General features: G+C 43.7%; 1 protein-coding gene across 2 annotated transcripts in view; it reads right to left on the minus strand.

Annotated features, from left to right (window-relative positions):
• WBP1L (WW domain binding protein 1 like) overlaps nt 1-24,760 on the minus strand; it is a 64,556-nt gene that overhangs the window by 39,584 nt on the left and 212 nt on the right. Inside the window, exon 1 of one of the 2 annotated variants that reach the window (XM_010589021.3) lies at nt 1,070-24,746. The exons of the other annotated variant lie outside the window; for it this stretch is intronic. Within the exon in view, the coding sequence (XP_010587323.1) occupies nt 1,070-1,096 (27 nt within the window). The 5' untranslated portion in view covers nt 1,097-24,746. Of the gene's footprint in view, nt 1-1,069; nt 24,747-24,760 lie in introns of those variants that run through there. 2 annotated transcript variants of the gene reach the window in all.

Raw genomic sequence — 24,760 nt, forward strand, 5'->3', positions numbered from 1 at the left:
GGAGCTTTTCAGAGAAGCTTACTTTTAAAGAATTTCAGGCAACCTAAGGGAGGCTGGCTCACCTAGCACTTTTCTAAGCATGAGATGAAAGCAGCAGTCCTTAGTAGCTTCTCCCTAAAGCTTCAGGGTAGATCTCATCTGTGGCTTCTCCTCACCCAGGACCTGGCAGCAGAGGGTGTGTGTGTGTTTGTGTCTGTCCCCACCCCTCTTACAGCTCAGCCTGCTGGTTACAGTTACACATTCCTATACAGACATGCCTCTCAGACTGAAGAGGGGGTGGGGGTGTCCACCCCTCAGAAGTCCTGGAACAAATAGTTGGCAACAGCTGTGTTCTCAGCAGACAGCAGTTGGTCGGTTGCTACCGTTTTCTCATTCCACACTAGGTTACCGGCTATAATTTAGTGCTCCTAGTTCAAACAGCAGCTCACAAAGTAATCAAGTCTCTGTTACAGGGGTCTGTTTGCTTTGAAAAATTGGTCAGGGAGGCCAAAATGTGGTCAATCCCACACCCCATTCCCTGAAGCACCCACGAGATCTCTCAGCCACAGGGCCCCAACCACATGCTTGAAAAGAAAACCTTTGGGAGTCCTTCCCTTCTAAAAGAGAGGACCCCCCCCAAAAAAAATCCCTTCAGAATCAGAAGGTTGTGACGAGAGCTCTGCCTACTAGCCAAATCAAAATGGAGGAGAAGGAATAAAAGGGGTTTTAATTAAGAACCCCATTTAAGTCTTTCCCCCTTTCACCCTCACTGCCCCACCCCAGTTGTTTCCTCCACAAAAGCTTCAGAAACGGTGTTACAGTGTCTAATAGAAAATTAGAGTCAGACAGCCCCAGAGAGACATCACAGACATGGGGGTATTAAGAATATGGTGGCTCTGAAAGTAAGGAGCAACTGGCAAACAAGAAGGGAAGACTGGAAATTTCTGTGTGGGAGCTGGCCTGTTAAAACTGAGAGATATTCTCATAAAGACCCCCTCCACCCAAAGTAGCAGTACCATAAACAAGCTCCCACCCTCTTCCCTTCCCGAACCCAGAGCCCAATCCACAAAGAACACGTTCCATGAATTACCTGTCTAAGACCCAAAAGGAAAGGCATCCTGCAAGAGCATCGCCACACTAACGTTTGGAACAAAGGGCCTTAAAAAGTTAAGGTCAGCTAATGAGCATTTCGCCAGGCAGGAGGCTGGTGTGCTCAGCAGTTCCTGCTAACCGGCCTTCCTTTGCAAAGACGAGAAAGTAAACAGAGTCCTGGGACCAAGCAGGCACTGGCCCTCCTGCTCTCCTCACTACTCCCCCCCGCCTGGCTCTGACCCACCCCCACCTTCTCGTGACATATCTCAGACGCAGCAGAGCCGAAGAAGCTGTTTGCCAAGGGGGAAATGACATCAGTTTCAGGCACAGCAGAAAAAACTTCAGACAGCTGCCGCGGAGTACTGAGGAGGATGTGCGGCAAACTCACACTGCCAGCCCTGGGCCCACCGGAGCTCTAGCCTGCGAGGGCAGAAGGGCAGGGGCTGCTATGCGCTACCACGGGCTCCCCTCAGCTCTTAGCAAGCTGGCAGGTACATAAATCAAGTCTCTAGGGCTGAAAAGAGCTTCCGTTTCTTTTAAGACTGGACTCTCCAGATTCTGAGGTATTGTTTCTCCTCCTTGGGAAAGAAAATCAAGTCCAGTAACTGTCATTTGCACGAAAACTTTTCTACCCCCTTGAGGAAAATGTGCCAGTCAGTGCTCAATAAATAACAGTTCATTCGGCCTGGCTATCCCACCTTTCTCTAGGGATCAGGGCAATTCGCAGAGAAGACCTGGAGAGGCACCTTTCCCCCAGTGAAGGTAGGACGTGCTACCTTGTACGCTGACCTCATGAGCCCTTGCTTCCACAGGAGAGTTTGTATTTCATAAACACACTGCGCATGTACAGGTGCCAACATCTTTCCTCACTTGTCTTACAAAGGGTACAACAAGTCCCACCACTGCCTCCAAGTTGCCAGTAAAGCAGATCATCTATATTTAAACCAACTCTTGCTTCTGAAGGAGCCCTGGAGGTGCACTGGTTAAAGCGCTCAGCTGCTAACTGAAAGGATGGTGGTTCGAACCCACCAGCCACTCCACAGGAGAAAGATGTGGCAGTCTGCTTCTGTAAGGATATACAGCCTTGGAAACCCTATGGGGCAGTTCTACTCTGTCTTACAGGATTGATATGATTCGGAATGGACTCGACAGTAATGGGCCTTGCTTCTGAGAAGTTCACCGCCTTAAGGTTGGTTGTGCTTTCTTCTCCAAGTTCAGCATATGATGAAAATGGTTCTCCACAGCAAGCTTTGCACCAGAGGCCAAGGTCTTGGGGCTGGCATCCTCATCTGACTATTCCTAGTCAATTGTGGAAGCCAGCTCTCCTCTGGCCACCCTCGCTTAACCGCAGGTCACAGCAGCCCTCCCCAGGCCTGAATGCTCCACCAAAGATAACACTAGCAAAGGACAAAAGGTCCATGTTTGGATTTGTATTTGCAGAAATGGCTCTTGGGAGCTCGATCTTCAGAGGTACTTTATAAATCCAGAGTGACTTTCTAATATTTTCTTAGGCTGCAAATTAATTAGTTATCTTTTTCTACAACTCAGAGACAATAATGTATCCCCAATTTATTTTCTGCAACAATTTTCCTTCTATGGTATTTATCAAAGGACTCCATGGGAGTGGCACTGTGCTGGGCATGACCCAGGTAAGTAAGAAATGATTCTTGCAAATTAGTGCCCATAATGTCCATCTAGGGCAATAAATTAACAGTGCACAGCATTTACAGCACTGTGAGTTACCAAAAGTACTTTCCAATCATAAGTAAACCCAGCCAGACACAATGTGCTTGCTGCAGGTCCCCCACTGACGGTCAAGGTCACACTGACTTTCCTTACAAGGAAATGAATGTGCCAAGGCAGCTGAGCCATTTCCTCGAGGCTCACGGCCTCAATGCTATGCTGGAGAAGAGGGGTGACGTGCACAGAGCAGTGGCTTCTGCTGCTGCAGGTGTTTGGGGACGGGCAAGCATTCTTCAGCAAAAATGTACTCTCAAGACATGGCCACATCACCTATCGCACACCTTGCTACCGCCCCCACAAATAGGCCAAAATGTCACCCAGGCAGATCTGGACACCAAGGCACAGATGCCCAGGGAAGAGTAATGAGGGGCTTTCCCCTCCTGTCATTTCCCTGGCTCCCTGGCAACCACTGGCCATCACAAAGCACATGCAGCATTATTAACTGTGAGACTCAAACTGGCAGCAAAGAGCATCCTTAGGCCCTCTCTTTCCAGCCCACATGGGCAACTCTGGTCTAAACCTACCAAACAGCACTGCCTGGCACCTGCAGTTCTCTGGAGAGTGTCATGGCCTAAACACGCATTCATTCATTCATTCCTCACCTATGAAACCCCTACAGTGTCCCAGGCACTGTTCTAGGCATTGGGGATAGCATCATGACCAAAATACCCAAAGCCCTTGCTCTGATGGGTTATGGGAATGTTCCACTTTTATAAACATTTACCAGCAATGATCTCTTAAGAAGTGGGGACTGCAACAAAATTATTAGGGGAAAAAAACTGGTAAAAGTTGAAACTAAATTATCAAAATTGCATTATAAACCTTCTGATTTCCCTCTAACGAATCATCCTGTTGTGCAGCCCTGGTGATGCGATGGTTTAAAGACCTTGGCTGCTATCCAAAAGGTTGGCAGTTTGAATCCACCAGCTGCTCCTTGGAAACCCTATGGGGCAGTTCTACTCTGTCCTACAGGGTCACTATCAGTCTGAATTGACTGGACAGCTAGCAATGGGTTTGCTTTTTTTCACTCAAGGAGCCCTGGTGGTGCAACGGTTAAGTGTTCAGCTGCTAACCAAAAGGCTGAGGGTTTGAACCCACCTAGTGGCTCCATGGGAGAAAGGCCTGGCAATCTGCTCCTATAAAGTCTAGGAAACCCTATGAGGCGGTTCTACTCTTGTCACATGGGGTCATGGGGTCCCTATGAGTCAAAATCAACTCAACAGCACCTAACAACACCACCCAAAACAGTGTTTCTAATCAGCATTTGTCTGCTTTATCTTCTTACAAGATTATAAATTCCTGCATGCAAGGCAGCACCTAACTCAAAGTGTGAGGACTCCATCACAGCTAGCATCATATCATATACTCTCGAAAAGCACTTGCTGATAATGACTTCTTTCTCACTAACCTACTTCCCCTTGCTAACTAATGTCCACTGAGCACTGAGATTTGGTGTTGTCATGGACTGAACTGTGTCCCCCCCAAAATCTGTCAACTTAAGTTAGTCCATGATTTCCCATATTGTGTGGTTGTCCTCCATTTTGTGATTGCAATTTTATGATTAGGGTGGGATTTTAACACCCTTACTAAGGTCACATCCCTGATCCAATGTAAGGGGAGTTTGCCTGGAGTGTGGCCTGTACCACCTTTTATCTTACAAGAGGTGAAAGGGAAGCAAGCAGAGAGTAACCTCATCTCACCAAGAAAGCAGCAGGGGCAGAGCAGATGCTTTGGACCCAGGGTTCCTTCTCAGAGAAGCTCCTAGTCCAGGGGAAGATTGATGACAAGGACCTTCCTCCAGAGCCAACACAGAGAGAACGCCTTTCCCTGGAGCTGGTGCCCTGAATTTGGACTTCTACCCTCTCAGACTGTGAGAAAACCAGTCTCTCTTTGTTAAAGCCATCCACTTGTGGTATTTCTGTTACAGCAGCACTAGATGACTAAGACAGGTGGGGAGGGAGGAGAAAAGGAGGCTGAGGTGGCAAACAAAAACCACATCTCATTCCCAGGAAAGTGAGTTCACCTTTGTCATGCCCTGCATATGTTACCACAACCTAGTAACAAATGTAGTTTCGGGATTTCAGAGGCAAAGCGATTGTTAGCAATTTCTGAAAGCCTGAAAAAGGGGTTCTTATGTTAAGTGACCCATGCTCACATACTGGGGGCCGGAGAGAGATCAAATTCTTCTTCAGATAATTTTAGCCACCTGCCTGCCAATGTAGAATTAAATTCAATGCTGAATTCACCAATTAAAAAAAAAAGGAAGCATCATACTACACTAGAATCAAGCAGGATTATGTTACCAAAATGTTACAGATTAACAACTGTTTATGGTCCCAAACAGTGTCTGAGACATCCTTCCACTGACCTAGCCCCCTTCTCCCAAATTCAGAGCACCCCCTAAGATGGTAATGCTGAAAATATCACCCTTTGGGTTCTGATTAACTTATTATTTAAGAAGACAGACTACAACAGCATATATGTTCATGGCTAGAGTGGAATTCACATTCTTTCACTCTAGTTAATTTATTTAAGTATCTTTTGGCAACATTTTCCTAGGCAGTCTATGCATTTATAGTCATTACATTCTGGGATGGGAGTCCGGGAGACAGATACCTGTTCAGCACTAATAATGAGCCAGACTGAGCTAGAAACTCCATATAATCAGCATCTCATTTAATGGTACAACAATTCTATGGTGTAGGCATAACTGTCACTATTTTCTGTTGCAGAAGTTGAGGCTTATGGAGGTTATGCAATGTGTCTAGGGTCACAGAGCTATGGATGGGAGAGAAGGATTTGAAAGAAGTCTCTGGCTCCGAAGGCTTTTAATGTAATACCAAAAAAACACAGTTGCTGTCAAGTTGATCCAACTTATATCAGAGTACAACTCTGCTCTATAGGATTTTCACTGGCTGATTTTTTGGAAGTAGGTCACCAAGGTCTAGAGATTATCTTTCGACGTGCCTCTGTGTGGACTCAAACCTCCAACCTTTGGCTTAGCAGCTGAGCGTGTTAACCATTTGCATCACCCAGGGATTCCTTCTGGTCAGGATATCAGACCAGAAGTTATAAGAGGGGAAAAACAAACATCAAAAAACAATTGAGGGTCAGCTGAATATTGAACAGACATACATGTCCCTGGTCAGTGCTTCAGAATCCTGTTTAAAAGAACTTTGCCACTTACACTTGACCTGATGGTGGTGTCCTAGAGTGTGGAGTCAGGGCCCTTTGGCCCCAGGACTCCGGTTTTGACCCACTTCAGAGGACAGAGTTCTGTGAGGTAAATGACTGGGAAAGCCCAAAAGTCCTCATCTGTTCCCTGCACACAAGGAACAAGGAGAACAGATCTTTCCATACCTTGATCTCAGGCACCTGGTGAACTGTTCCCACACCCACCCATGTCATCAGGCTGACTGAGGCCCAAGGAGACCAGAGCTGACGGGCAGGGGTATCTAATTACACAATCAAGAGATCTGAATAAAGAGGGCCTTCTCAGAACAGGTCAGCAACTGCCAGGCTCCTAGGGTAGGAGCTACCTGGGCCATTTTACTTCCAGGAGTTTTGAGTAGAGGCTGATAGGCAGACAGAATATCTGAGTAAGAGACCTTTCTCGGGTCTGGGCACAAATGTATTTCAATTTAATTAAATGCATTAGAGTTCTGACTCCAGAAAAAAAAGGGAATACTAATTCGATCCCCAAACCAATGTGTATGCGACAATAAAGACAAACTGAGACGTCCTCGTGTCAGGAACACGAGGCTGGGCATCAATAAAAGGATCCAAGAATAATTATTTTGGGGAATGCCATGGGAAGACTTCCAAACCCAGATGATGATTTGCAGAACTTTGCCAAGTTGAAAGGCATCTGATGCTAACGATTGCTCAGTTGTCAGAAACCAAGAATGCTGGCTTATCTGTGTCCTGGGGCTAGACAAATGCAGGCATGTGACAGGTCTACCTAAGCAGGAAAACAGGCTCCTCTCCCTGCTTCTGGGCAGGACACAAAGCAATACAAGTCACAGGGCTTCTTTCTTCTACAATGTATCCATAAAAATCCGTGGTTGCTTTCTTATCACTGAGTCTTCCAAGGAAGATAGCTGGGCAAACAGCCCTGAACTAAAGCATTTAATCACTTGCCAAACATCAAATGATACATTTCACAGAGGGAAGACTAGGACATATGTTGATACCTCCTATTTTACAGATGAAAAACGAGCTTCAGTGAACGACACACACCTGGCAGGCAGTGGGGCCGGCAATTCAACCAGGCCTGTTGTTGTAGGTGCCTTTGAGTTAATTCTGACTCATAGCAACCCCATGTGACAGAGTAGAACTGCCCCATAGGGTTTTCTTGGCTATAATCTTTACAGGAGCAGATCGCCAGGTCCTTCTCCCGTGGAGTACCTGGGTAGGTTTGAACTGCCATCCTTTCAGTTAGCAGCCAAGTGCTTAACCTTTGTGCCACACGGCTTCTTAACTGGGCCTGGGTGGCTCCAAAACACCTTGAACACACATGGAGATAATATTTCGATGTTAATTATAATTGCCATTCCCTTCTCATTTGTGACCTGATATTCACAGTCTCAGCCATCCACCCAAGATGTACCCTGGAGATGACAAAAATGTAGTAGTTGGCTTGCCCTGGAGGAGTTAATTACCCAGTTTTGGGGAAAAATGCAAGCAAATACAGAAATAAACAAGGTGCTCTATAATAAATGTGGAAGAGGAGGAGAAACAGTAGGTACTGGTACATGAAAGGCTCAAAGAAGGGGGAGTCTGATGAGAGAAAGAATGGCCAAGAAAGTTTTATCGAGAGATGAGTATTAAAACAGCATGCAAGATTTGGGTGGGGCAGGCCCCAGCATGGACGAAAGCATGGAACCAAGAGGGGCAGAAGGAAAGGAAAAGATCGGCTGGAGCTAAAATGTGGAAGCCCTACACTCATGTGTACTTACCAAGCACTTGTTGGACGAGCACGCTTTTACTGCAGTAGCCCCACAAGTATCAAGAACGGATATTCCTGTTTCACTAAGTGTCTTATGTGCCTGTTTTTGCTTATTTGATTCTATTCAGGGCTAAAATGTGATAACTCTGGAGTTGATTTTGTTCCACTGTGGGGGAAAGGGGGTGCTGAGGAAAGGTGGAGAGAAGTACCCATGTCAAGGGCACAGCCTCAGTCTTTTAAATAAACCAGTTGCCATCGAGTTGATTCTGACTCATGGTGACCCACGTCAGAGTAGAACTGTACTCCATAGGGTCTTCAATGGCTGATTTTTTGGAAGTAGGTCACCAGCCTTTCTTCTGAGGTGTCTCTGAGTGGACTCGAGCCTCCAATCTTTTGGTTAGCAGAAGAGCATGTTAACTATTTGTATCACCCAGAGTCTCTAGTCTTTTAAAAAGGGAGAAATTAAAGTAGCAGAAGCTGAACCCAGTTCACAATAGCTTCCCTCATCCAGGGGCTTTCCAAGGTTTCTGCCTTTCTTGCCTCTCCAGCCCCCATGAAAATCCTTTTGTTGTTGACAATCAATCACTCCACAAATATTTATTACCTTCATGGGCCAGTTTTTATTGCCATCCCCAGAGAGTCCAGGGGCCTGTGAAGCTCACCCCTGACAGCGGCTGTCACCGATGGTTAATGGGCTCTCACCATCTGCAACTTTAGCTCCATCAAGTACAACAGCAGCCTTGTTTATCTTTTGTACCAAAATGCTACGGTCACTTTTCCTACCCTGGAAACAGTTCAACCCAAACCAAACTGGCAATTAGCCAAGAATTACATGAAAACCAGCAAGCTACAGCTCAGAGCTGTCTCCAGACACATTTCATGTCCCCCCCTTGAATTGCTCTCTAAATCAGAGTATGAACAGAAAGTCACAACAACTACATGGTACACACCCAGATGTAACTTGGGAAAGGGAACCCCACTAAGAAAAATGAGGCTTCAAGGTCTCCACCCAAACTGATTTCATTTTTCACTTATATTCAAATTTCGGGCAAGATAAAGAGAATATGGAATGTAGGTACGATGGTGGCTGACCCAAGGAAAGAGCTAACGTTAAGGCTGTTTTATCAAAGGAACCTCAGCTCTGATGTTGGTGGTTCAGCAGTAGAACTCTCACCTTCCATGCAGGAGACCAGGTGTGATTCCTGACTAATGCACCTCATGCACAGCCACCACCCAGCTTGCATGTTGCTGTAATGCTGACTAGGCTTCAGCGGCGCTTCCAGACCAAGGCAGACTAGGAAGAAAGGCCTGGCAGTCTACTTCCAAAAATCAGTCAGTGAAAACTCTATGGATCACAATGGTCTGATTAGCAATCGATCACTGGGAAAGCGCACAGCAAGGCAGGATTTCCTTCGCTGCAGGTGGAGTTACCACGCATTGGGGGCCGACTTGACAGCAACTAACGACAACTCTGAACCCCTGAAAGCAGCTCCCAGTCTTCTGGGTGTAAGCTGATCATCAGTCACCTGAGCTATCTAGACAGAGATCGTCTTGGTTGTGATTCTGCAGGAAAATCCACTCACTCTTCCTATGTGCTCAGAACCTTGGCAAAGACTTACTTCATACCTTATGTTTTAGTTACTTATTCTCAGGCCTATGTCCTCACCTCAAGTATAAACGAGATCCATAACTCTCACTTCTGTGTCCCTCACAGTACCAAACAATGCCTCGCACAAAGCAGGCCCTCAAGAAAAACTGTTACATGGATGAAGAGATGAAGACTTGATACTAAAAAGATAGTGACACATTAGTGCTGGTGACATTTTCCTGACCACAGAAACCTGACAAATAGCTAAGGGACATCAGGAGAGCACCTGAATATTACCCCGAGCTCAGAAGGCTTGATGCAGAGATTGGGAAACTTCCTGTGTGTCTTATCTATACATTTCTAATTTTTCAGCTGAGGAATTTAAGGCACTTGAATCATCTCAAAAGCAAAATCCCCTTCCTCAAGGTCGACTGGGGACATAACCTAACCCCTACAGTAATCTTCCTATTATGGGGAATAGGATGAAGCTGCTCCTGGGTCTGTCTTCCATTCAACGGATCACACCATTAGCCAACACCTGGAAGTTGACTTTTTCTGGATGAAGAACTGTGAAACTTCATAAGGTCTAGCTGGAAACACAGCCCATGGCACCATGCCTTCCCTCATTTCCTGGATCTTATGTAAATCGAATATTGCCTCCTCCCTCTTTAGGCTATTTGGTAACCAAATCTACCCTAGGTCTAAGATTTCATGGTTGAGAACACCAGAAGAAAACATTAAGATACTTTATACCTCCCATGAGTTCTAGGGAGTGGGGGAACTTCTGGAACACACACATCCATACCCCAAGTGACACGATGACTAAAGGACTGGAGAGGGTGTCATACCAGATGCAAAAGATGCAGGCGGTTTCATCACATAATGCTTAACCACAGACCACAGCCTGAACCCGGTACTCCCAGGCCACAAAGAGTGAGGCAAACAGGACGACAGCAGTACGTAAACCTGCTTCAAAAACATCTTGAGTAAAGACTGTCACCCTTGAGTATTATGTTCTTTTAAAAAACTATATAAGACCAAACGTTGTTGTGCAGCTGTCAAGTCAACTTCAACACATAACAACACTACAGGACAGAGCAGAACTGCCCTAGAGAGTTTCCTAGGCTGTACTAATCTTTACAGGAGCAGATGGTCAGGTGTTTTCTCATGTAGAGCAACTGGTGGGTTCGAGCCTCCAACCTTCCAGTTAACAGCAGAGCACTTAACCATTGCGCCACCAGGGCTCCTTAAGGCCAAATGGACAACACCTATTCTAAAGCATAGAGGAGAAAGTTGAGGAGCAGGGAGTTTAAGTCAATGGGAGTGAAACAATTAGAACAGAAATAAACAAGAGCATTGACACAATGTGAAAAATGTAATCAATGTCACTGATCGTTATGTGTAGACACTGCTGAACGGGAATGGATTTTCCTATGTGTATTTTCACCAGAAATAAAATAAAATATTGTTAAAACAAACAAATACATTGGGCCGGGGTCCAATCGAGAGGAAAGCACTAGAGCAAAACAAGTGGGCAGAGAGAAGCTACTGTGTCTAAAGTGTAGGGGAAAAAAGCTAAAAGTGCCTTTGAGAAAGCATCCCCCCATCACAGTAACAAGAAAAGGCAGCACCAGCCACTGTCACACCCAGAAAAAAAAAAATAGCAGGTGCCACTATCTTTGCACCTGTATCCACTGTTCTTCCTTTATACAATCTAAGAAAGGTTCTCCAAGGTCTTTTGCTTTGCTCAAGATCCAAGAGCTGGGCAGTTCTGCTCAATATTGCAAAGTAGAGCTAAAGAGCGAGAGACCCAGTTATAAATCATCATCCCTGCACAGCACTCAAGGTTTACAAACTTCTTTCACATCCACCCTGGTTGTTCCAGCTGGTGATATGGCTAGACCAGTATCACTATCCCCACTTGCCAGCCAGCACACTGAAGGCCAAAAAACATAAAATGACCAAAGACTAAACCTAGGCTTTCTGACTAAAAGGATTCCCATGGAATCCTAGTAAACGATGTCCAGGGGGAGAATTTCCTTTAAATTAGACTCTATTAGGGCTCGGCATGCTAGACCTAGATGCTACCACCTGATCTACTACTACCTTGGGCCAACTGTTTAACCTCTCTGAGCCTTCTATTTCTTCTATTGGCACTGCCCTGAGACTGCTTCATTTCTGTGAAAAAAGGCCCATGTGGTCAAAGAAATCTAGTGTCTCTTTTGGGGATTCACAACGCATGCACTCCATAGCCTCTGAAGGCTCCCATGGTTAAGAAGCCTGCGCCACCGCAAATCTGCTGCACCTTCAAGTAGCACAGACTCCTTTCTTACTGAACGCCTGTTCACAGCATCGTTACCTCTACGGTGTCTTTCAGACTCTAAATTCTACGTTTCACTTCTCCCTCAGCAGCATTGCTCATCTGCTACGGCATCACCAATACTGTACCTTAAGGACAGGCATAGTCAGCCAAGCAGTGAACACGGACACACGGCTTACGCCCCCGGAGAGATGAAAAAGGGGAAAATATGCTGACGGGGTCTCTTCGTTTTCCCAACATTTGTGCAATCTCAGATAAGAGTAGGATTTTTCCAAAAATTCACTCTACACTGGAAATTGAGGGCAAAAGTCATAAGTTAATCTTTCACTTTACACACTGGGCAGAGGTTGGGAATGCATATGTGTGTGAAACAAAATGGCAAAGGAAGTTCTGAGGAAAAAAAATGTTTGACGTAATTAAAACTTCACCACTTGACCCGTTCAAGTAAAAACAAGAAAACTGGGGTTGGAAGGACGCTTTTGACACTCATAAAATTGAGGGATTTTGTTGGGGCTAACTTCTTTTTTTTTTAATAGTGGAAATTTTAGTGAGGGTTAGTTACTGAAGACAGTGATAATTAGCTGCATTTTCTAAGAGTATTTCACCCCTGGATCCTTTTGTTGTTGAGAATATACACAGCAAAATATACAGCATTTCAATAGTTTCTACATGAACAACTCAGTGACACTGATTACATTCAAGTTGTGCAACCATTCTCACCCCCTTTTCTGAACTGTTCTTCCTCCATTAATATAAACTCACTGCCCCCTAAGTTTCCTATCTAATCTTTTGAGTTGTTGTTGTCAGTTTGATCCTATGTGTGTAGATGGTTCTTAAAAGAGCGTAATGCTCAAGGCAGGCATTCTTTACTAGTTAAGCTAAACTGTTGTTGCATTAGACGACTTCAGGGCATTATTTTTGGTTTAACATTTAAAGATTACCTCAGGGCAACAGTTTTGAGGGTCCATCCCCTGGATCTCTCACATAAAAGATCTTATTTTATAACATTAAGGAACTGTCAATTTTGTAAGGTGTGATATGGTATGGTGATTCTACTGAGGGACAGAATCATCTTTTAGAGATTCAAACTTCAGTATTTATGGCTGACATGATACGAAGTCTGGAACTTCCTGCAGAATAGTGTCACTAGAGATGAATGGAGTTGAGTGTGGTTATAGATTTGAAACAAGGTTGGCCATGAGTCAATATACTGCTGAATTGGGTGATGCGTAATGGGGTTTCATTATATCATTCTCTTTATTTTTCTATATGTTTAAATTTCACATAATAAAAAAGTTAAAAGGATTCTTATCCTAAATAATGTTCATTCTTGACTTAACATAATATTAAGCTTTAAGAGCCCTTAAAAGAACTAAGAAACACCGAAAGCACAAGCAACAAAAGACAAAAAAAAAAGATAAATTGGACTTCATCAAAATTAAATATGTTTGTGCCTCAAAGGATGCCATCAAGAAAGTGAAAAAAAATCTACAGAATGGGAGAAAATACTTGTAAATCACGTATCTAATAAGGGACTTATATTCAGGATATGTAAAGAACTCTTATAGCTCAACAATAAAAAGACAAATAACCCCATTAAAAAATGGGCAAAGGATTAAATAGATACTTCTCCAAAGAAGTTATACAAATGGCCAATAGACACATGAAAAGATGTTCAGTATCATTAGTCATTAAAACTCATTGCCGTCGCGCTGATTCTGACTCATAGCAACCCTATAGGACAGAGTAGAACTGCCCCATAGAGTTTCCAAGGAGCACCTGGTGGATTCAAACTGATGACCTTTTGGTTAGCAGCTGTAGCACTTAACTACTATGCCACCAGAGTTTCCCGTTAGTCATTAGAGAAATACAAATCAAAACCTCAATGAGATACTATTTAACATCCCTTAGGGATGGCTGAAATTAAAAAGACAGACAATAACAAGTGTTGGTGAAGATGTGAAAAATTAAAACCCTCATACAATACTGGTGGGAATGTAAAATGGTGTAGCCACTTTGCAAAACAGTTTAACAGTTCCTCTAGAGGTTAAACATTGAGATACCATACATAACATGACCCAGCAATTCCACTGCTAGGTATACACTCAAAAATGTAAAAACGTTAAGTCCACATAAAAACTTGTATGCCAATGTTCACAGTGGTATTATTCATAATAGCTTAAGAAGTGGAACCAGGTCAAATATCCATCAACTGATGAACAGATAAAACGTGGTACATCCATACAATGGAATACTCAGCCATAAAAACAAATGAAGTACTAATACATGCTACACGGATGAACCCTGAAAACATTATACTGAGTGAAAGAAGCCAGTCACGTAGGACCACCTAGTGTATAACTCTATTTATATGAAATGTCCAGAATAGGCAAATTCGTACAGACAGAAAGTAGATTAGCAGATGCCAGGGACTTGGGTGAAGGAGGAAATGCAGAGTGACGGCTAAAGGGTACAGGATTTCTTTTGGGGGTAATGAAAATGTTCTGGACTTAGGTAAATTTCTGATGGCTGTACAACCTCGTGAATACACTAAAAACCACTGAATTGTGCCCTTTAAAATGATTAGTCTTATGGTATGTGAATTATACCTCAATAAAGCTGTTATTAAAAAAAAAAAAAACCTCAGAAATCATTCTCACCTCAGAACAGGAAGTGCCAAATGGAGCATGGGGGCAGGAGCCAAGCTCCAGGGAGCCCCCATACCTCAGTATGGTACATAGTGTGCTGAGAGCAGACAGATGTGACTGTGGTTAGCACTGTGGTCAGAATGGACGCCGAACACTCCCACACCTGAGACAATGGCGCACTTCCTTATCGGTGGTAATGCCACCACTCTTTGCCTCATGCAAGTGAGCACAAGATGGGCAAACAAGAGTAACAGTGCATATTCTAATACATCCACTCTAAGAATAAACCATTTCGTACTTTATTATTTGAAAACAATTGCTGGAAAAACACCTCTCATCTGATGGCCAAAGCGATGATACGGAACGTGATACATATGTCTTTTGGACTAGGAATTAATCAAAATATATTCTTCAGATCCTCCACTGGCAACAGATCGTGGGTCAGTCAGGAAACAGGGAAGCCGCTTCCCCAAAGTTCTGACAATAACGATAATGATGAAGGCTACCATTTACCACACATTTACTATGTGCCAGGCACCGTTCTAAGAGCTTATTAAGTATTAACTCAATTAACCCTTATAATAATCCTATAAACTAGGTGCTATATGGGACAGTTCTGCTCTATGCTATAGGGTCGCTGTAAGTCGGAGTTGACTTGACGGCAACGGGTTTGGTTTTGGTTATTCCTCAAGAAACTGAGTTAACTAACTAGGCCCAAGATTATACGGATAGTCAGAGTAAAACTAGGATTCAACTTAGGCAGTCTGGCTGCAGAGTCTGCACTTCTAACTGCTTGCTTTGCTACTTCCAAGTTCCCCTAATTCTGGAATGACCCCTGCAGAAGACTGGTTGGTCAGTCTCAGAATTAGACTTGTGTCCCATACAGTGATTAGTCGACAGCTCCAGGCCACCTGTCCAACACCTTCCAAGGACAACAAACTACTTCCCTTAGCACATGAGGAGGCATTTGTACCCTCCTCCAGCCACAGGCTCTCTGCCCTAGGTGAGCGCACCAGGTTTGCAGACAGTAGGGAGACTAGAAGCTAAGCAAACTGAGACTATAAGGTTTTCAAGGAAGTAAATCCAAACATTCCCCAGGTGTCCTTGTTCAAAGTGTCAGAAGGCACATCTTCAAGGATAAGCAGAAGGTGTAGGTGAAGAAAAGTTGCTTATGTGTGTGGGAGAAAGGAGCCCTTGCATACCCTACTGATGAAAACGGAAACGTTAAATCTGTATGCCCTAAAACCCCACAGTCTCCAATCACACACCTAGAAATCTAGCGTAACTGCACAAAGAAGTACAATATTCACCTTAGCAGTGTGAAATGGCACAAACTTGGAAACAATATTAGTCCATCTATGAAGAAGTGGTTAAATAAATTATGGTATAAAGCAATAGCACACAGGGAGGTATTTTAAGAAAATTAGAGATAGATACTCAAACATGGAAAGAAGTCCACAATGTATTGTTAAGGTTTAAAAAAAAAAAAGTGCACCAGACTAAGTCCAGCACAACTAGACGGTGCCCAGCTACCACCACCAACTGCTCTGACAGGAATCACAATAGAAGGTCCCAGACAGAGCTGGAGAAAAATGGTGAACAAAATTATAACTCACAAAACAAGGCCAGACTTACTGGTCTGACAAAGACTGGAGAAACCCCATGAGAATAGCTCCTGGACACCCTTTTAACTCAGTACTGAAGTCACTCCTGAGGTTCACCCTTCAGCCAAAGTTAGACAAGCCCATAAAACAAAACAAGACTACATGGGCACACCAACCCAGGGACAAGGACAAGAAGGCAGGAGAGGACAGGAAAGCTGGCAATGGGGAACCCAAGGTCAAGAAGGGGAGAGTGTTGACACATTACAACACATCAATGTCACAAAACAATAGATGTATTAATTGTTTAATGAGAAACTAATTTGCTCTGTAAACCTTCATCTAAAGCAGAATTAAAAAAAAAAAGCTCACGTTGTAAAATATGACACAAATTATCCCATTTTTGTTTTAAAAACAAATGAAAGAAAATAACTCCAGCGCACTAATAATTTCCTGTGTGTATGTGTGTATAAAAAAAATAATAATAAACCACCAAAAATACACACCAAACCACAGAACTTTCATTTTTCGTTTTTAGATTTCTGTATTATTTACCACGGTTATGAGCATGTTATTTTTGTGTAATTAAAAAGAGATGTAAAAACGTAAAACATATCTTAAGGCTGAAAGAAAAGCAGCCCTCAGCTCTAAGGAGGAAATGAAGAGACAGCCATAGGGAACCTTGTGCCAGCTCGTACTGGTACAATCTTTCTGCTCTTCTCCTGGCAACTGTGGCAAAGGAATTTGCAGATTTAAAGATAACGGACCCACGTAAAAAGAACGAAGTACCCAGGATGAATAGCTAATACCTTCCAAGCCTATATTCAAATTCCAAAGAGCTACAATATGTACTCCAGCATGCCAGTATAGAGAGCCAAACACTAACTCCCTCTCCCAAATGAAATATTTTTCTAAGAGAGAAAAATATTTACATTCAATCAATAGACTAAGCTGTTAAGCTGTTTTCTGGGGGGTTGTTTCTGTGTTTGGTTGGTTTTTAATACACTGGAGTGAAACTGCCAGGTGGAATTTTAGACGTGGAAGGTAAATTAGGAAATGGTGAACAAAAAAAGCAGCATGTAGAATTTTGAAAAACATGAATATTTTCTCCATGAACACATGCCTCTGATCTGGAAGAATGTGTAATAATAGTGTTACAACATAAGATTCGTCTTGCTTGATATTTAAAAACCAAAACAGACATGTTTTTATAATTCTTCACCCTAGGACCCACCCTTCTAAAGCCACAATATTACTGCAACTTCTTACATTTATTTTTACCTCTTCCAAAACAAGTAATTATTTACGATACCTGAAATCTTGAATCAAAACTTAGCCTTGGCACTGTGAGGATTACAATGATGGTACCAGGAACAGAAGATACACACAGTTCATCTGTTTTCCCACAGAAGACATTGTGGAAAGAAGAAAATCAAGAGTAAATAAATCAAAGCCATGGGAATGTAACTGAGTGAGCAGGAGTGTCCCAAAAGCCCAGTCCAGGCAAGGATGGTGATCTACACCTCTGAGAGGATGACCCACTTTATTTCCCACATTAGGAGAGCCCGGGATTGTATCAACAAGTCACAGAATTCAAGAGGATAAGATCTGTTTCCGCTTTCCTGACCTCCCACGTCCCAATGTTCTGGATTTATTTGTACTTGTTATGCTTTCTGTAATGTATGCAGTTTTTTGGCCAGACCTTGCTCTACCTAGTGGAATGGCAAAGGATGATCCAAAACGGAGTTGCCCACAAGTCAGACCTCAGCCTGATGTTGTATGTTTTCTAGTAAACATGTCCCTGAGATCTAGCATCATTGTTCTCTGTCACTCAGTGGCTACACAGTTAAAGTGGAATCAGTGGCCCCAGTGGTTCCCACAACTGGGGTGATAGGGACAAAGAATGAACCCACGTCATTGTACCACCTGTATCCTGATGGTCCCTCAAGCGTTAATCCTAGCAAATTAAAGCAAGAAAGGAAGAGGCCCTCTCAGGGACATGAATGGTCAGGCATTCAATAGGCAACTGGAATTTTTAATCCAAAGCCATCCAAAGTATTCATAACATCCATAAGCAGTTGCCTGCTAGTGCCAAATATCCACTGATGAACTGCATTCTGGGGGTCTGAAAAAGAAGACGCTCTTCTAGACATAGTCACCCTGAGGTCCAGAACATTCCACCTGACTTGTGGTAGAACCTGAGAACACCTAACGGTTTCCACAGGCTAAGTGTGCATGAGAACAAACTAACATTTATGAAACAAAAATGACAGTGGAGCCAAGACTTGGAATAGGAATGGGAAAAAGTTCTAAGAACGTGACTCAGTTCAGATTGGTTATAGGACTACGGAGGACACTGAGATGAGAAAGTAACTAGGCATGAGGCTTTCACTGAGGGGAAAACAAATCACATTCTTAAAATGAAGCTACAAGGGCAGACCAAAGAAAGAGGAAAGAAAGTTCAAGACTGGGTGAATAAGGGAGGATCACCTGCTTACTGAACCACCAACTAAAAAATGTGTTTTCCAAATGTTTGATGTTGGTTGACGAAACACAGCTGACTGGTAACACATCTCAACAAATCTTAGCATCACCAAGATTCAGGGTATCAAGCTTTAAACTGTCCCACCTAAAACGTGTTGTCAGAGGTGATTCCATACACTTCAGAACTATGTTCTCTCTTCACAGGCAGGCTGACTTCAAACTCCACGCTAATGAGCAGGAGCTGGTAAGGGAATAGGTCCCTGCGTGACGTAAAAGGTTTCCGTTAACTACCTAAAGGCTGGCAGTTGGAACCCACCCAGTGGCACCTAAGAAGAGAGACCTAGCAATCTGCTTCCGTAAAATTACGGCCAAGAAAACCCTGTGGAGCAGGTCTACTCTCTAACACATGGAGTCGCCATGAGTCAAAAGCGACTAGATGGCAACAGGTTTGGATTTATGGTTTTTGGTAAGGGGACAGCAGGTACCACTAAACCAGGGCTTCTCAACCTCAGCACTACTAACATTTTGGGCTGGACAATTCTGTGTTATGAGGGGTTGTCCTATGCATTGAAGGAAATTTACCAGCATCCCTGGACTCCCCTCACTGGATGCCTACAGCATCTCAAAAACATCTCCAGATAACAGGCAAATGTCTGTCTTCTGGCGGGGGGGGGCGGGGGGGGGAGCAAAAAATGTCCCTGGGTGAGAACCACTCCTCTAACCATACAGGTTCACCAGGAAAAGTTACCTACGTAGATAAAAGATCACAGGGACAAGCCTAATCTCAGATATAGAACAGAAATGAGGAAGTCACTTTCAAACTCCCCAGATCTCAGTTTCTAAGCTTTGTATATATTATGTTTTTTAACCTCATGATAACCCTATATGGTACTATTATTACCATTTTACAGATAGGGAAACCAAAGCACAAAGAGGTTAAATAACTTGCTCAAGGAGAGCAAGCAAAAGAGGAAGGTTTAGAATTTAGTTGTCTAACCCCAGAGCCCACGACCCTACCACTCAGCTAGACTGCAACCTACTCCTACAGCTAGAAAGCTATTAGATCTGCATTGTCCAATGTGTAGCCATTAGCCATATGTAGCTATTTGATTTAAATTAAAATTAAATATCATGCCACTTTGGAAAATAGTTTGATAGTTCCTTAAAAAGGTTAAACATAGAGTCACCATAATAATATAACCCAGGAATTCCACTGCTAGGTATATACCCAAGAGAAATGAAAACACATGGCCACACAAAAACTTGTACACCAATGTTAATAGCATTATTCATAATAGCCAAAAAGTGGAACTGGTGCAAATATCCATCAATTGATGAATAGATAAATAAAATGTGGCACATGCATACAAGGGAATATTGCTGTTGTTAGTTGCCATCAAGTATGAGCTGACTCATGGCAACCTCATGTATAAACACAATGAAAGGCTGCCAGTCCTGCACCATCTCCATGATCTTTGATATGTTTGAGCCCACTGTCCATGCTATTGTGTCAATCCATCTCACGAAGCATTTCCCTCATTTTTGTCAACCCTCTACCAAACATGACGTCCTTTTCTAGTGACTGGTCTTTCCTCTACACACCCACACCCAACGCTTCAGCCACAGACTATGGACCACCTCCAAACACATCCTCCATTTTCACTCTCCACACAAGGATAAATTTTCCTCCTTCCTGGTCCACAGATATCCTACCCATCCTTAAACATCAAAGTTCAGTCTAAATGCCTGTTCCTCTACAAAGCTTTCCCTACATCCCCAGCCTGCCTCACCATGACAGAGTCAATGGTTCCTAATGCCCTTTATCTACACTTCCATTACAGTATTCATCCCCCTGAATTACATTTAATTTGGAAGTAGACTGCCAGGCCTTTCTTCCAAGGTACCTCTGGGTGGACTCAAACCTCCAAACTGTCAGTTTGCAGCTGAACGCATTAAGTTTGCACCACCCAGGGACTAATTACAAAACTGTACAAATGTGCCCTACAGGACTGCCAGTTACCTGAGGATAGGAATTCTGTTACGTATTCCAGGGTTCCCAGGGCCTAGCAATACCCTGCTACAAAGAGTGGACATTTCAGTAGAGGTTTGCTCAATTCTACTGGAAGGGACTGGCATAAACTGAAGGCACTGATTTTAGACAAATGCTCACTGACATGAAATAGACTAAGAAAATGAGGTAAAAGGGATTAAGATCCCAAAGTCTCACATACCACTATTCTACAAGAAGGAATAAGGGTGATTGCAAGGAAAATGTCATTCATAAGAAACAAGAATACCTCACCAACAATGACAAAATTAATTAAAAAAAAAAAAAAAAAAAGATACTCAACCATAAAATTGAACTGTTTCCAGACAGCATCTAAGCCAGGACAAAGCCTCACTTCCTTAAACCCTCTTCCAAAATCCCCTTACACACACTCAAATCCTATAAATCCCTTCTCTCATTCTCTTGCTGAGATGTCCCTCAGTTCCCAATGGTGTGTGAGTTCTCTCCCCCTGCAATAAGTAATAAACCCAGCCTGTTCAACTAAAAAAAAAAGAAAAGAGATGGGAATAGAATAGGGCTTCTGGGATGAAAACCAGGGCAACAGGAGTGAGTAAAGGTGAGGGGCAGCAAAGCGTATACTACTGAGCGGTGTGGTAAAAAAAAAAACCAGCAGGAATTGGGGCGCCATCCATCTCAAAGTTTAAAGCTTGGCAGAAGAAAGGTAAGGACTGTGTCTCTACAGATTTGTGCCACTTTATGGAAAAAAGACATTTCTACTAAAACTTCAGTCCCTGGGTGCTGCAAACTGTTAATGCGTTTAGCTGCTAGCTGACAGGTTGGAGGTTTGAGTCCACCCAGAGGCACCTTGGAAGAAAAGCCCGGCAATCTACTTCCAAAGTATCAGCTGTTGAAAACCCTATGGAGCACGGTTCTGCTCCCACTCAATAGCAACTTTTTTTTTTCTGGTTTACTAAGACTTTATTTTAAACAATATAGTCAGATTTTATGGTAAAATTTAAGCAACAATCCAAAGAAACTCGATGTACCTTGATCCTGACTTAAGTGCAAGAGACAAACGCTCAGGCCTTACTTTTTGGAGACTCGACTATTCTTTATCAGTTCAAGAAATCACATCTGTGAGTCACAGCAACCTACAGGAGAGTTAAGTCTAAGTTCTTGATCACAGGAGTGAGCTAGGCTGGTGAACTTCCCTGGGCCTGGATGACAAGAAATGGCTGCTTCAGTGCGGAACTGGTAACAGAGGAAACAAGCCACCTAAAGTCTTCTATTTCTGGTATTAAACATATTTGAAAACAAAGATTGCACTGGATAAGACCACTTCAGGCAAACAATGTGCTGAGGTACTCAAACCATTTTTGATACTGGAATGAGTACAGCAAGCTCTCCTCAATCCAGAGTCAGCTGGAAGCCACTTGTTGAAATAAGGGCAATGAGTACCTGAAGTATGTCCTATGCCGGAATGGTCACTGGATTTTTTTTTTTTTTTTTGCTTGCTGATTTCTACAAGCCAAAAAAAGAAATGCAAAATTGACTAAATTGTGGTAGATTTGGAGTTAATAATTATATAGTAACTTCCATTCCAAAGGTTAAAATTCAAAATGCAAATCTCACCATAGACATCTAGTACATCCTGAAGAAACAGATATGGGTGTGTGGCTGGGGGCGGAGGTAGACGGAGGGATCAAGGGAGGGGCGATGAGGATATGTGGGGGGCCAGAAGAGGGAGGCTACTCATTACAAAAACTGTCCCTTCTCTGCAGGAACTGTAACCACGTAATAGCTGTTGGTCGATGCTAGTATCCATCCAATTGGAACAAAGTACAAAAGCCACCCTGTCCCCAAAACAAGAATTGGAAGTGCCAGAGGAATGATAAGAAAGCAGCCTGTGACTGACAAAGCTGCAATTAGGACATGACGTTGAAGATCCCCTTCCACATCCTCTTACCACCTCCCAGGCGTACATGATCTGGTACCAAAAAAAAACCACGCCCTGTGTCGTCGAGTCGATTCCGACTCATAGCGACCCTATAGGACAGAGTAGGACTGCCCCAGAGTTTCCAAGGAGCACCTGGCAGATTCAAACTGCCGACCCTTTGGTTAGCAGGCGTAGCGCTTAACCACTATGCCACCAGGGTTTCCCATGATGTGGTAGGAACCTCCATTTTCCATCCTTCCTCCTGCTGAAGAAGTGAATCTGGTTCCCACCATCAACTCTGAGCCCCACCACAGCTCTCCCTTCAGGTGCTGCAGTCCACAGGCCAGGGCACCGGCCGAGCTGCCTTGGAAAGCCAAGCCATATTCCTAAACCAACCTTCTAGCAATATTATTTATTGATTATTGGGAACCAACATCTTTAAGAGATATTTACAGAAATACACATGCAAAGGAAGAGCAACAGCTCGAGTCTATTCAGAGGCACCTCTGAGGAAAGACCTGGTGACCTACTTCCAAAAAATCAGCTATTGCAAACTCTCTGGCGCAGTTCTGCTCTGACACACATAGGGCACCACGAGTCAAAAATGACTCAGTGGCAACTGGTTTGGCTTATTATTATCATTCTATACTTTGTTCTTAACTTTACCAGTCCTGAGGATTATAACTTTTTTAAAAGACCAAGAAAATTTATTTCTCCTTCCAGTTTATGATTTTAACTGAGAAAACAAAGAACCCCAACAAAGCGTAAAACCGAAGGATCACAGCCCCAGGAAAGGAATCCATGGGGCAAAAAATGAGTTCTCTTTCTTCCGCATGATATTTCTAATATACTTATAACCTGAGGAAAAAAACAGAGGATACTTCAACAGATAAACTGCAGTAAATACAAACAGTGGAATAGTATTCAGCCATAAATGAAGTACTGATACATGCGACAATGTGGATGAACTTCAAAAACATGCTACGTGAAAAGGCCCAAGACAAAGTCATGGACTATAGGGTTGTTTATATGAAATACCCACAATAGGTAAATCCACAGAGATAGAAAGCATACAGGTAGTTGCCAGGGGTTGTTGGGGTGGGTAGGTGGAAATGGAAAGTAATTGTTCAATGGGTGTGGGTGTTTTTTTTTTTTTTTGTGGGGGGGAGGTAGGGAAAATGTCTGGAATTAGAGCTGGTGGTTGTACAACACTCTGAATGTAATAAAGGCCACTGAATTGTATACTTTACATGGTTAATATTATGTAGATTTCACTCATTAAAAAATAGAGAATACTAATGGGCAAAACAGGATGCATGCATATGTGACATGGCAGCCCAAAAACTCCTAGGGAAAGGATAAGTATTTTTGCTGGCACTCTGCTCCTACTCTTGGTCACAACACTAAGTTCAAACACTAAACTGTATAGATTCTGTCTCTGTACGTGTACATGCCTTTCTGAAAAAGGAGTGAAGGGAACAGAAGGTGAAGAAAATAGAATGGTAAAGCCTTGCCAAATGCAAGGGAAGGAGGGGTAATTCCCCCTACTGCACCCCACCCAACTTGGCACCAGGAGTAACACTCCCATTAGGGTTTCGAAATGCCAGCCAGAACTGGAGTCAGCACAAGCAAGCTCTTCTGCCTGGGTAAAAAGCAAGCCACCCAGCAAGAAAAGCTGGGGTGCTCCACTTGCTACCCATATTGGCATCAGCACCACCCTTTGCTCAAAAGCTCTGAGCTGGCCCAGATCAGCATCAGTGACTTGCTCTCCCAGGGAGGCCAGCCTAAGAGCAAGAGCTTGTTATAACTCTTCTGTGCCCTTCCTTCCGAGGGGTCCCAGTCTACTTCATCCCACCTGCCTTCCAAGAGTCCTGCCTCCAACCACCACTAAAGGCGCCATCCCTTACCCATTAAAAATTGCAGCTAAGATGCCCTCAGAACTTGTCCCTGCCCAGCTTGAAATAAATATCCTCAGCCGCCCTCCCCCACAGTCCAGCTCAATTCCCGTTATACACCCCAACACGCAGACATACACACGGAATCGCTGCCTCAGAGACATGCCCCACAGGGGGACACGAATGCGCCCCACATGACCCAGCCTGGCACCACTATCCAGTCACAGCCCCCAATCCACATGGCCTAACTGCCGTCGCAAAGACCCCTCATTCGCTTGGCACTATGCCTCTGAAATTCCCTAACATCAAAACAGTCACAGATGTCCGTAAACTAAACAACGACGCCCCCTTAGATCCCATCAACGCCGGGCACGGGCGCCCTTCTCCGGACCACCTCTACTCCTGACGGCAACATTCCTTCAGACCCCTCAAGCAAGGCAGCGACGCCGTCTCCGATCCTCTCCAGCCAGGCCTCGACGACCCTCGGGCACCCAGCCTGGTCCGGACGCCCCCTCCCC

This window comes from Loxodonta africana, chromosome 16, assembly GCF_030014295.1.
Source record: "Loxodonta africana isolate mLoxAfr1 chromosome 16, mLoxAfr1.hap2, whole genome shotgun sequence".
Classification (NCBI taxonomy): Eukaryota; Metazoa; Chordata; class Mammalia; order Proboscidea; family Elephantidae; genus Loxodonta; species Loxodonta africana.